The 13689-nt window shown below is 42.5% G+C and overlaps 1 protein-coding gene across 4 annotated transcripts in view; it reads left to right on the forward strand.

Moving 5' to 3' along the window:
• Positions 1-247: 247 nt before the first annotated feature.
• DOCK9 (dedicator of cytokinesis 9) overlaps positions 248-13689 on the forward strand; it is a 129823-nt gene continuing 116381 nt past the window's right edge. For all 4 annotated transcript variants that reach the window (XM_035318815.1, XM_035318886.1, XM_035318919.1 and 1 more), the window contains exon 1: positions 248-516. In XM_035318815.1, coding sequence (XP_035174706.1) covers positions 403-516 — 114 coding nt within the window. In that variant the 5' untranslated portion in view covers positions 248-402. The remainder of the gene's footprint in view (positions 517-13689) is intronic.

Here is a 13689-nt window from a genome sequence, read left to right on the forward strand (position 1 = left end):
CGGCCCGGTAGGGGCGGGGCCCCTCCGTCGGGCACCCGGGCGGCGACTTCCGCCTCGCGCTAGCCCCGCCCCTCACCTTGCCCCCGGCTCCGCGTTGAGCCAATGAGGGCGGGGAGCGGCGGCCGGGCAGGTAGCGGCGCGCCCAATGGGCGAGCGGCTCGGGGAACAGGTGGGGGCGGGGCCCGGCGCAGAGAGGGCAGGGGGAGGGGGGGAGGAGCAGGGGGGCGTGACGAGGCGGAGGGGGCGGGGCTACCTGACAGGAGCCCGCGGCGGGGCTCGCGCCGCCAACGGCCGCCCCCAGCCAACGGCCGCCGCCAACGGCCGGGCCCTGAGGGGAGCGGGGCGGCACCGGCTCCGCCTCCGCAGGGACCGGCACCGGGAGCGGCACCGGGAGCCGCAGCCATGGCGCTGGCGGCGGCGGAGACTCGGAAGTTCACGCGGGCGCTGAGCAAGCCGGGCACGGCGGCCGAGCTGCGGCAGAGCGTGTCCGAGGTGGTGCGCGGCTCCGTCCTGCTGGTGAGTGACGGGGGGAGGCCTTGGGGACCCGCCCGGCCCCTGCGGTGTCCCCTCGGCTGCCGTCCCCGGGTGTCGTTGCTCGGTTGTCCGCCTTTGTGTGGCCGGGAGGGGAGATGCTCGCGGAGGGAGGTCCCCCCGGTGCCCCTCCACCTGTGGGATGGGTGCGGGGGTCGCCTCGCCCGCCTCAGGGCGCCCCGCTGTGCGTGTAAACGCTGGGGGAGCGATCTGGTTTCAGCCCGCTGCTGAAATAACCGAGGCATGCTGAAATAACGCTTTATAACCGAGGTAAATTCCTTGTAGTGTTCAGAGTGCATCATACAGCATAGGTGAGCGCTGGCAAGCCCTGCAGGACCGCTTTAACACGTTATTTGTTCCTACTGTGCCTGTGGTAGTTGCTCTTCCCAGTTCACGCTCTCCTGCATTAATTCAACTTCAGCTTCTGGAGGTGAATCAGCCTGAAGGTGTCTGAGGCAGCCGGGACCAAGAGAGGTACGGTTTCTTGGCCCGGCCGCGCTCAGGTGACGACATCTTAAACAGCCTCGGCAAGATCTTTTCAGAGCTTCCCTCCTGGGGCTCTTCTTCATGGTATGCGTTTGCCTTCCATGTGGTTTGGTTATCTCCGAGGGGAATGTTTTAGTAAGCTTTTAACCCTGTGTAAGTAAGAGAGATTTTGGTGCTGGGGTTCCCAATAGTGGAAGCTGCTCCGGGTTGTTTGCTTTTCACTCTTGTTAACGCTAAGCATGGCCTTGTCTAACTGTTCTTGTACTGCTTGGGAGAGCATGTAGTTTGTTGTGTCACGCTTACGTGTGAGAGTAGTTAATGCTGTAACTCAAAGGCATGACTTTCTTTAATCAAATGGTAGCTCTAAAATGAAATTACCCTTTATTTAACTGTGGTTTCAGGAACATATAATACAAGTTCTAATATGAATGGCTTGGGGTCCACCTGCATACTTTCCACGAGACACTAGCACAAGTACATGCAGCAAGCATTTAGTATACAGTAACGCTTCTCCAGGGATGAAGTTTTTCATGGAAAGAGTGGAATACTGAGTGATTTTCATGATGCAAGTATTTTTTTTTTTTGTAGTAATCAATCCTTGTCCCCCAGCCTCCCCAGCAAACCAGCCCCCATCCATTGAAAGTAGTTTCTTCGGTTCTCTTAGAAATGGTGTCATTGAGATGAGTTGGAAACTATTTTTCTGATTCTTTAATTCATTCATGTTGATCAAATGTATGTGGTGGTGTTATTCATTAATATTCAAGGTTTCTTTGCCCCTAGAACACTTTCTGCAGAATTCGAAGGAGGTGAAAGAAGTGATGGTGTGGAGTACTGGCTCAATGTTATCCTGTAGAAGGCCCTTCTTCAGTGTTTTAGAAAGCAAAAGTCATGACTTAGAGTCAGGGCAGGTTAGCGATCCTTTTCTGTTAGCTTGCTGCATAGAGCAGAGTCCTCATCTCTCTCCTGTACAGTTTTGTGCTGGAGCTCACCTTCCTGTGCCAGTGGTGTTTTGCCCCTGCTGTTATGTCCTTCCTACTATCACAAGTACTGTTTACTTTATCGCTGAACGCCTCTGTTCCTCCTCGCACGCTGCTTAAATCATGTAATAAAAGTCTAGTGATGCCAGATGTTCCTTTCTTTATGAGTTAGTTTTTTCCTCTTTTAAATTTGCTGTAACTTTTCATCGAGCATTGACATTTGGAATGAAATGGTATTATCATTATTTTTTTTAAGAGGAGGAGTTTAGGTGGGATACTATTTTGCTTTGCTCTAAAAGAATTTTTAAAAGTATTTACTTCTCTGCTTGGCAAGTTGGCTGGCTTCTGAGCTGTTGAATTCTCTGGGCTCTGTTACCAGAAAAGTTTCTTGTGCTGTTATAATGAACACAGCATTCCTACCAATATTAAAGTAGTTGTAGAATACTCTGTATTACTTGCTGTGAAGAAGACATGCTTTTTTTTTTTTTTTTTTTTTTCTCCTGCCTCTAAAAGCTCTTTGATAGGGCACTGCCCGCCCCCTGGATTTTTTTTTTTGGTCTGGGTTGTCAACAAAATGTCTCGCTTATAACGTTGTTCAGCACTGGTAACTGATGTGATCTTACTGTCAGCACTTGTTCATCACTGAAGCTTTCCAATACTGACAAAACGCTGAACCTATTTTCCATTGACTGGGCTTGCTGTCTAGAATCAGGACGTAGGAAAGAATGAATTCAGGCTAGCATTTCTTGCTAGATAATCTGCCCAGACGTGTACAGCCACAGAGTGCTTCTGACTGGACAGCCCTGCAGCAGAATCTGCTGAGAAGCGATGAGAATCATCCATGCAGTAGGAGACAGAAGTGAACTGCTAATACCTATAAGGTTCTATATATTTTCTAACTTTTATTTTAGCTGCTATTTAACAATTCAATCAATTTTTGCCATAAGCAATACAGTCAGTCTTGCACCACTTAAAAAGAAAGAGCATCTCGTGTTTAAATGAGGCTTATTAGGCAGCATTTCTGAAACATGCTTATCTTCTTTTCCGAGTAAACGTTCCTAGCATCAAATTCATGAAAGGGGGGATTAAAAATAGCATGTCGGTAGGATAGCGTGCCATATCTGAAATTTTCAGATTGCTCTTAATTGGAGCTAAAAATAAGAGATTTTTCAGGCAAGTGATAGACTAAATAGCTTGGTTGAATAGTTAGCAGGTGTGGCTAGCCAAGCTAACTTCAATTGCAGAACTAAGCAAGCTATCTTGTCAACTTTTAGGAGGTCATGCATTCTTTCTGTTTGATTTAGTTTGCAGGACCAACAGATACAGGTGGCAGAGCTGAAAACATTACTTGGCAACCAGTTTCTCATTGCAGTATGTGGCACATCAAATTTATCTTCATTATTTGCATTCAGGTTTTGCTTTTTTTCTGCATGGCAGCAGCATCCTCGCTGAATCTGGTTTTCTTCTGCGTTGTCATTATTTTGTCTTCGGACTAGCCATGTGATTTAGTGCTGGTTCCTCTGGCCTCACAAATACCGCTGTCTGGAGAGGAAGACTGCAGGGATAGCAAGTCTGCCTCTTAAACCAGCAATCTTAGCAAGACCAGGTTTATTACACACAACTGGAAGCGACCTGTTTAAATGGTGATGAATTAACCAAAACATGTCCTATACAGATCAGTAGGACCAGAGGGGTGGCATGTGGTGCCTTGTTCAACGATGTGGTAATGATGAATGATCTCAGTGACTAAATGGTGTGTTTTACCCCATGCTAAATTAAGCTTACACTTAAGGATGGATAAATAAGAAATTAAAAGAATGTCAACCTGAATTTGCTGCTCTTTTAGCTAGTTGGCAGTAAAATGCCCTTATCGTGTATGCAGATAACTAAAAGGTTTGCATATCCCAAATAACTTTGCAAAAGTTGTTTCCCCTATATAAAAATCAACGTTGTACAGAAGAAACGGGAGATATGGAAGAATAGTAAGAGATCTATATGATTCCCAGATGATCCTTTGCAGTTCTCCTTCCTGATTTGGATGTACAAAATGGGTTTGAATGTTTGAAGGCTGAAGTTGTCACATCTCATACTGTGTGTTGGGGCTTTATATGTAACTTCAGGTATCTGGTAGAGTTCTAAAAGCCTTGCAGAAATTCAGTTTCTCAGATGTTGCAGAAAGTCAGTATACCATAAAGACAGTGCTTTGATCTCCTGACAAATCATTGCTGGGTGATCAAACTCGCTGGGATTTTTTTTTTTTTCTGTTATTGTTGTTTGTTTTAGGAGACTTGTTCTTGACTTGAACAAGCCTTTGCAATTCAGATCTTTGCTCTATTATTATGGTGTTTTTAATGTGTTTTTCCAATAATACAGTCACTGGGAGGATTATGCAATATTCGTTTTGGTTTGGTATTTTTTTGATTTGTGCATCCTTTCATATATTCCATGCACAGAGAAGGGCTCATGCTTTTTTGCAAAGTGCCTTTGTATAAGGTGAAAGGAGTATTTAGAACCTCATTAAAGGCGAGATTTTTGGCTGCTGTGTTGGTATAGAAAGAGATTGTGGATGGCTTGCTTTAGGAGAGTGGGAACTGGCAAAGTGATGCATAATGCTGGGGGGAGGCTGGGGAAGAGTGTGGGGACTGCAGTCTTCTAGGGCTGATGGGTACAGAAAAGATGGGAATGTGGATAAAGCTTGAGCTTTCTGTGAATGGGATGGGAAAGGAGGTACGTAAAGCATCTGGAAGAAGCCAATTGTTACGAATGGGTGAGTGAAAGCATGGAGATGCAAACTGATACTAAAGGTGTTGAAGGAAAAACGGTGGCTGCCAGTGAGCGTCATCCTATCTCACATTGAGGTGAGACAGATGTCTCACCTCAGAGGAGCTTGATGCAAACGGTAGAGCTCATTCAGCTAGTCTCTGAACTGTTGAACCTTCTCTTTACTTGGGGGGAAAAATGTGATGCTCAGCCCTGAAGAGGTTGTTTTGGTTTATGGTATGCACCACTAACACGCTGCCAATTTTTATTTCCTTCAGGAAAGGTATGATCTTCTTGATAAACGTGCTAATTTTACTTTAGCAAAGAGCATGTGGAAACCTTTTTGATTGGATACAGAACATGGGTAAGGAAACTGTTGTTTCTGGCAGGTCTGCTGCTGCTGAGAAGACTTACGAGTATGATAGACATTTTTGTGGTTGAGAAGATTCAGAGGCTGGACTATAGCACTAACATTTCTATTAATAAATAACTTTAAATTTGCTTAAATGTCAGTGAATTTCTTCAGGAAGGGAACACGAGGGGGAAAGGTTTAGTACTGCTGAATTTTTGTGTTAACGAAAATTTATTTAACCCATTCAGTGGCACTGGATCATTCTTGTTAGCTACATCTCCATTTCTTTATTCTTTGTTAGAGTTTTTCCTACCCTGCTAAAGATAATCATGTTTAAAATAAAGGATTAAATGCTTTAAAGCTAGTTGTTCTAGCTCAGCAAATGTCATGTATAGAGTGATGCTGGATTGGGCTTGAAATCTACGGTGGCAACAGCTCTCATGCAGCGCAGAATACCACAGCATAACTTCTTATCCTCCTGCTCATGCCCTTTCAAACCCAAGCAAGATCACGTATTTGTATCTCGATAAAAGCAGAACTCATCACACCTGAAATTAACCCTGAGAATTTCACAACTCTGTTTATTTTTTCCCCGTATTAAACATCTTATGCAATAAATTTAAAACAGTATATCCAGCTTTAAGTCGTCTGCTTGCTTCTGTTGCATTGTGCTCCTATGGCAGTGTTCCAAAGAGGCCTGTAATTATTGGTTTTGAAAACTAGACCTTTCTTATCAACTGGGGTGGTGGTGGTGGGGTTGCATGGGTGTTACTGTTCAAGTGACATTGAGCAAGAGTAGCAATTTGAGTGGTCACTTGTCCCTGAGCAGTGTGTGCCTGAGATTAGATAACCATCATGTATATGCACACTTCATGATTTGAAAGTCTGACCATTTAACCAGGTTTGTGTTTCTGAGGTAGCTTCAAGACAGCAAAACTTAAGCATGTTTGCTTTAAAAATAATCAGGAAAAGATACTGATGACTCACTGAAGCAAATAAGGGGAGCTGAGTTTTCCAGATAACAGGAAGTTTGATCGCATCCTTCTGAGACATGTATTGCCTATATTGCTATTCTTTAAGAATTTCTGTAACTGAGTGTCGATTTGGTGCTGGTGGCTCTTTATGGAGATGATGAAAGGATGTAACATCATCCAAGAGTCCAAGAAACTTCTGTAGACCTGAAATCTGTGGTGGACTTCGAAGAACTTATCTAATGCATTGATTTTTAAAAAATATTCTATATTAAAGAAGTACCTAAATCTTTCTCCCTTAGCTTGTGTTTAGTTTTGGTTTTGAGGTTGAATGGTATCAAGTACTCCACTTGATGTAGATACCGAAGGCCAAGCTTCATTTGGAAGAAGGTAAAGACAGATTCATTCTTCCCTGCTCTCCTCTCCCTAGGTTGTCTGAGTCCATCAGAAGCATTAATTATGTAAGGCGTAAAAGGCATAAAGCTGCCTAAGTAGTGCAGGTATTACCTTGCTCTTCTCATGCTCTTCCTATTGAAAGATTTTTGAAATAACTTATGCCTAAAAAGGCATAAAGACATCTTATATAAGAATAAGAAGATACTCCAATAATTCTATGTAAACTTATTTCAGACCTTAATGTAGAGGGTAGATAGGCTTGTGCAGGAAGGCTTGCATTCTGTCTTACTCCAGAAGCACTGATTTGACTTCAATGATTAAATTCAAGATACGGTAAAATAATGGTAGGCACATGTTGTATTGTGAGAATTCTGTAGGATTTTTTTCTATAAAGATACTTAAAGTTCCTTTTGTGATAATGAAAACAAACATATATTAATGCAAAATAGAGACTTCCTGTGGAAAAAAAAAATTAAAAAAAAAATAGTTCATCTTATGAACTAGATTGTAGTACTAAACTCGGTCCAGAATTTCATTGGCACAATGGACTTTGCTTCGGAAAAAGGTATACGAGACGTCCAAAGGTTGTCAGAAAGTTGCGCGGGAACTCTGAAGGGAATTTTTATGAAGAAAATTGTTTTGGAGCACAAACACTTGGTCGGAAAAAACCCAACATCTGTAGCTGAGGTAGTCTACAGCACTCCTGTTATTACTGGTTGAACAAAATAGTAGCTTCGGTGCAGAAACATTAAGAAAAGAAAAATCCTTATCTGACTACATGGGTGGGGAATGGGATTCTTGCTTGGTGTAGTTACTGGCTGAGTTACTGCATCTGTCAGGACACTTCGTCATCTCCTCATCTGACTGATGATTCAGGTACAAGAGGAGGAATGGGGAATTCAGATACTATCTTCTGCATTCTCCTGCCGGCTCCAGAGATTGCTGCCGGGCTTGGAGACTCTGGCAGTTCAAATGGGAAAAGCTAGGAAGAAACAATCCAGTAGCTTTGTTGAAAACTCTGGCTGGATCTGGCCCCTCAGACTGGTGAAGCTAATGTGGCCCTGTGTGAGCAGGGGGTTGGACTAGATGACTTCCAGAGTCCAGCCTCAACTGTCCTGTTGTTCTGTGACCTTAATCTGTGAATCTGTGCTTTATTTAAGGTAGTGGTGTCAGCCTGGGGCTACTGGTGGATATCCAGAGCAAAGGGAAAGCAGCAAGAAAGATATCTCCAGGGTTGTGGTGGGGAGGGGTGCCATTCTTCTCTCACTCTTCTGTATACTTGTTCTGTAAGATAGTGGATTACTTTGTTCTTAAAAAGCAATCTTAGCCCCATGTCCCAAGGAAGGAAGCAGATTGCAGACTGATTCAGACTGGATATCATTGACGCCACCACGTACTCCAGGCTTTAACTGGATTTCTGCTTTGAAGCTGCTGGGCTCAGGCCAAGCTCTGCTTTGGGGCCCTCTCTGAAGAAAAAGGCGCTGTTACAGGACTTACTGGAATTTCTGTCTACTCACCACCTGAAGGAAAGGATGTCAGGTATTATGAGAGGGAAATTTGTTATTCAGCCCGTTGAATACCGTTGTGTCAAAACCCATGAGGGTTTGGGATCTTTTTACGATCTTGAGACAGCAAGGAGGGAAAAATAAGTCATTTGAGCATCATCTGAAAAATCTGATTCACAGGATTTCCATGGAGACGTTAAATGTAAAGAAGGCCTTGTTATGTACAATATTGTCAATAATGGTAGTTCTGGAAGAGATACCAACTTTGTAATACCAAGAAAATTAAGAAAAATCATTGAGATTGACTTTTTCTCCAGACTGTTTTGGTAGTACTCTTGAAAAGTTTCTTCTGGTGATAATTCTAGGAAAAAATACAAAAAATTAAAAAATAAGGGACACTAAACCAACAAAACTGTTCTCTTTCTAAACTGAAACCTCACTCTTCTAAAGTTGTTTTAATTTTTAGGGGTGAGTTTGTGCATGAACAACGTTACGGTCCCTGTAGTTGAAATCAGGTAGTCCCTTCTGAAGTTTCTTCTGCTAAGAAACATAGTTCATGCAGTGGGAGTTTCTAGTGATCTCACGTAGAATTAGCTAAATAACCAAAATACACTTAAAAAGAACTTTTAGATTTATGTCTAATTGCTACAAAGCTGAGAAGCTGAGCCAGAGCTGCTAAACACAAAAGGCTGTAGTATAGGGCCATCATGCAAATAAACAATCCTTAGCTGCTGCTTTCTGTACTACTGGATGCTTTTTGATACTGAGCTGTAGCTACTGACTTCCAAAGAGATAGCATGGTGACAGATACTGATCTGGGTTTGGAAATTTGGGTCACAGGCTACATTTACATTGTTTTTTACTGCTTCCAGGTACTCCTTGGATGGGAAGGAGTTACTGGGTGAATTCAGAGATAAGGGAGCAGTTTACATTTTCACTGCATATAATCCCCCTACAAACAGTGACTACACATTATACTCAGAATGGGTAATGCTGTCATAATTATAAGCAGAGAAAGCATTTAGATTTCTGTTTGCATCAATGCAGAATGTAACTTGCAATTTGTGTGTGATCATAAGTGAAATGTAGTTGATTTCAGGGGTCTAGAATTCAGCGCCTCTAAGTTGGTAGAAATTTAGTTTGGTTTCAGCTTGCATGTCCAGAGCCTGTATTTGGATGCCTGTGTTTTGATATTGTTAAAAGAGAGATGATCTTGGTGCCTCCATCTGCTGAAGAGAGTACTGGAACATTCGAGAACAACGCAAGTGCCACAGAAAGAGTTGGTTATCTTCAGTGGGAGAGGAAAAGGATAGTAAGATAGCTCTTGGCTTCATTTTAACAGGTTTGTGAAGAAATTTAAATTGAAATGCAAGTATTGTGGGCTTTAACATATAAAAAAGGGCTTTGTTTTTAAGGTGTTTGAAAGGTACTCACCTAATTTTGAGTTTGAGGGCACTGTCAGTGCTATTTCATGCTCCCTGTTCTCTGATGTTACATAGTGGCCTTTACCCTTTGGTGTCTGAAGAAGGACCAGAGCACTGATACTGACAGAGAATCTGCTTACACTTCACTTGATGCCCTTCTAGGCTCATTTGTAGGCCTGGTTGTAAGTGACTACAGCCAGGCAATAAAATAATATGAAACTGAAGATTTGTGAAAATAAGACTAAGTCGCCTCTTCTAGTGTATTTCTCACTTGTCCCCTTACAGTGGTGATAAGTGGTGCTTCAGACCTCCTACTAGATATATTTGCACCCTTTTGCACTGGCACTGATACTGGTGCAACGTAGTATTGCCTTGTTTAGTAGGTGGCTTAGCTGAAAGTCAGAGCAATGTGTTTGCCTTTGGGAATATTCAAGGTGGCTTCCCTTTTACTGTTTGCTAGTCCAGGGGAGATTTTAAATTCATGTTGGACCCCAAGCTTCAGGCAGTCTAAAAAGAGTATTCAGGTTAATGAGGAAATGACACACATCATAGTTATTTGAAGGATTGAAGGATGCTATTCTAGTTTTCTTCAGAAATTGTCCTGGGAGACTTGCTTGCCAGGCTTGTTATCACCTCAGAGTTATTTGTGTGGGATTGTGGATGGCCTCACATGGTCCAATAACTCCAATATGTTGGATATGAATTTCTTCCTGGCTGCAGCATACAGCATGATCCAAAAGGTTTTCTCTGAGGTGAAATGCAAGGTTCCTAAGTGGGGGAGAGGGGAAAAGGGAGGAACTTGCTGTAGACAGTCTTGCTGTTAGAGTTCAAGGGATAAATAACAAACACAGCATAATTTTTTGTCAGTTCATGATCTGCTGGAGGGAAAGTTGGAACTTGTGCCCAAATGAACTAGTAACAAAGCAAAGGAGGAAAACCTGAATCTGAGTAATCTCCATAAAGGGATTAAAAGTATAAGAGGATATAAGAGCTCTGAAGTTTTTGATATTCTTCCCAACCTATGGTTGCTCAAAAACTGAACTATTTATTCTAGCGTACTGCACTGTTGACTGTCATTTATTTTGGCATGGGTTCATCAGTGTTTCTAAAACTAACTTCTTGTAATTAGTGACTTATTCATTTGCTCTCTAATAATAATAAATTTATGTTATGGCTACTGTATCAGTTATTTAAAGAGCCCAGATTGAAAATGTCAACTTCAGAAAGCTGAAAGTTATGTAACCACTAGATGGAGTCCTGAGAGCATATTTCAATACAAGAAATCCTGTGTTAAGGCTTGAAATACAAAATAATTAAAAGAAGGTGTTGTGTGTCTCATGTTTAATAATGACAGTTCACTTGCTTGGTTTAGTTTGACTTGGACAAGTTCCTGGAGTTTTGGGGATATCTTTTGGTATGTCTGCCTCAAGGAAGACTTGAGTTAAGCTTGAATTTAGGGTGAATGCTTGACTGGCAGTTCCCAGTGCTCACCTGTGGGTGGAAATGTATTATTACACAGGTAGAGTCGGCTTGTGAGAAGACTAACCTTTCTGCAGCTCTCCACAATGTGACTGCAAAGTATTAAGCTGCAGTATTTAGCATTTGGTAACGAGTGGGGTCGTAAATTTGTGTGCATCTCTCCATCAGCACGTACGTGACGCTACGTATGCAAGATTATAATCTCTGAAATGGCATCCCTTGGGTTGCGTCATTTAGGCCTCCTTCCCACTTACCGAAATGTGCAAGAGACATAATAGATATAAGCATTCCCCTGTCTGTAGATTAGCCTATTGCGTTATTAGCCACCTCTGACAGCTTCCTTGACTGGATGTGACAGAACCAGTGTTCCAATTCTCGTAAGCATTGTTACTGACTTTTTGACTTCCTGCATAGATGGTAAACTGCTTCTAGGCTTCAGCCTGGTGCTATAATTAGTGTTTCTAATGTTACAGTAGCTTTTTTCACTTCTGTTTGATGCAAATCTCTTCTTAGGGCCTTGCTGAGTGTGCAAATCCTCATCCAAAATTACATGGGAATGTAAATGTGCTGTTGTCTGTAGTGATCATAGCAGCTTTCTTCTGAAGGACAGAATTCTCTGGGATCTTTTCTCCTTCTGTGGTTAGCGTGTGGCTACCTGATGCAGGGCCATGGAATCATGCAAGAGTATAGGTTGAAAGGAAAATCTCAGAAAGTCACCTGGTCCAACCCCCTGCTCAAAGCAGGTATGGTTATATGCTGATCTATTTTTAATATCCACAAAGGTGGGATTTTTTTATTCCAATATTTTCCACCCTTGTGTTTAAAAATAAATAAAAATCATATGTGAATTGAATATTTCATGTCTGTTGCCTCTTGTCCTGTGACTGGACCTTCAAGAGAAGTCTGTCTCTGTCCTCTTCCAACCTTCAATGTTCTTGTTAGGTAGCTGTTGATGGCGATAAGAGCTCCCTTTAGCCTTCACTTCAGGTCTCATAACTTTTCTCATATGCTTTAAGCTGCAGCCTCTAAACCATCATGATGGTCCCCAGCTGGACTCAGTGCAGTATGTCAGTATCTTTCTTTTATTGAGAAGCCTGCTTAGCATGCTCAACTTGTCCACCAGGATGTCATCCTTATCAGGTCTGCCCAGTTTGGCTGCAAGGATGCTTTGGGAGACTGTCAGAGGCCTTGTTTCACCAGCGTTCTTCAATATCCACTGTGATGTCCTTGTACATGAGCCAGCCATCTCATTGCAGAAGGCAGACAGGTTGGTCAGCCATGATATGTCTGTGGTAAATCCATTTTGTCTACTTACAGCTGCCCTCTTATCCTTTATATGGCTGGATGTGGCTTCTTGCATTGTTTGCTTTGTAACTTTCCCAGAGGTGGGGGTGAGTCTGAACGCCCTGTAATTCCCTGAACACCCCTTCTTCCAAATCTTGAGTGTGCATGAGGGTCACCGAAAATAATCCATACCCAATGAGATGCTTTCTACTAGTTTTTGAAAAATCAGGCGCTTAAGACTTTTATTCTAACTTAAGCATAAAACTCAGTTGTGGCCAAAAGCCTTGTTGGCATGATTCCTTCTTTCTGAAGAAGCATGAGCTCTTGAAGAGCATTAACTGACAAAGCTCTTGTATGAAATTTGCAGGAGGCAGTCATAGCAGAAGCAGTCCTTGCAACAGGAACCAGAACATGATTTTTTTTTTTTTTTTTTTCCTAGGAGCATTCCTAGTAAATAGGAGCTGTTGTATATTCATTTCTTTTCCCTCTTCCAGGGCCGCTGGATCTCAGCTCTTTCCTGCAGCATAGCTTTATCAGACAAAAGCAAGTACACTGACCTGGGTATGCCATCACCTGGCTGTTAAGGCACTCTGAAGAGTGATAAGTAGTGTTGGTTTTAATCTTTTGGGGCTGAGGTGGCTTTAGGCCCACGTCTCTAGCATTCTGAGCTGAAATATAGACAGCTGCCAGATGGAAGGTAGTGCTCCACCTACAGATACTGTCATGTTTTGTGAAGAGCTGAGCTCAGTCAGTATGTGTTAAGATCTCTTTGGAACCAGATGTTTGCTCCTGTCAAGACAACGTCAGTTTGTGTATGTTAAATGTCAAGGACAACTTTGTAGGTAAAAAAACGTAACTACCTACTTCTAATGTTTTAAGGGATCAAATGTAGTTTTGTGGCTTAAATGTTTAAATCCTGCCTGAATGATGTTCTTTTGCAGATGTGGCCCTGTGTCTTTATGAAACACTTGGCTGTAGTGATGGCAGTGTCTGAAGACAGAATGTCCATGCTGTTTTGCAATAGCATATTGAATTGGAAGCTCTCCCTTGTTTGATTTGTATTCCCTTAACTGTCTGATTTCTGTCTAGTTGCTTCTAAAAAGCTCTTGTTTTGTTACTGAGAGTTTTATCCCCTGAAGATTTGAAGTTGACCCAGGTAATTTTTCCCAAAAGACTTCTACCTTTTAAGTGCTAACTAGGGTCAAACAGAAACATGCAGACGTTGTTGAGAACTGTGCACCTATGTGATTCTGCTTGCTGGATCTCATTTGGCTGTAGAAGGGCTGCTTAATATGTTGAAGTCCTCTAGTGCTGGAGTAAAAAGTGATTACTAGGCATTTACTGTAATAAGAGGAGGACTGCTGTTTAGACCCTTAAAGCAATTGTTTAACTGCCGTTAAGTAGTTCCCAACAACTTCATGGAGGATGACTAGAGCTTCTTCTTTATTACCTGCCCCTGTCTTAGAAAGACATGACTTTTCAAAAGAACCACCTTGGAGCTAACGGCAACTAACTCATCTTTTA

The sequence above is a fragment of the Oxyura jamaicensis genome, chromosome 1 (assembly GCF_011077185.1).
Source record: "Oxyura jamaicensis isolate SHBP4307 breed ruddy duck chromosome 1, BPBGC_Ojam_1.0, whole genome shotgun sequence".
Lineage (NCBI taxonomy): Eukaryota > Metazoa > Chordata > Aves > Anseriformes > Anatidae > Oxyura > Oxyura jamaicensis.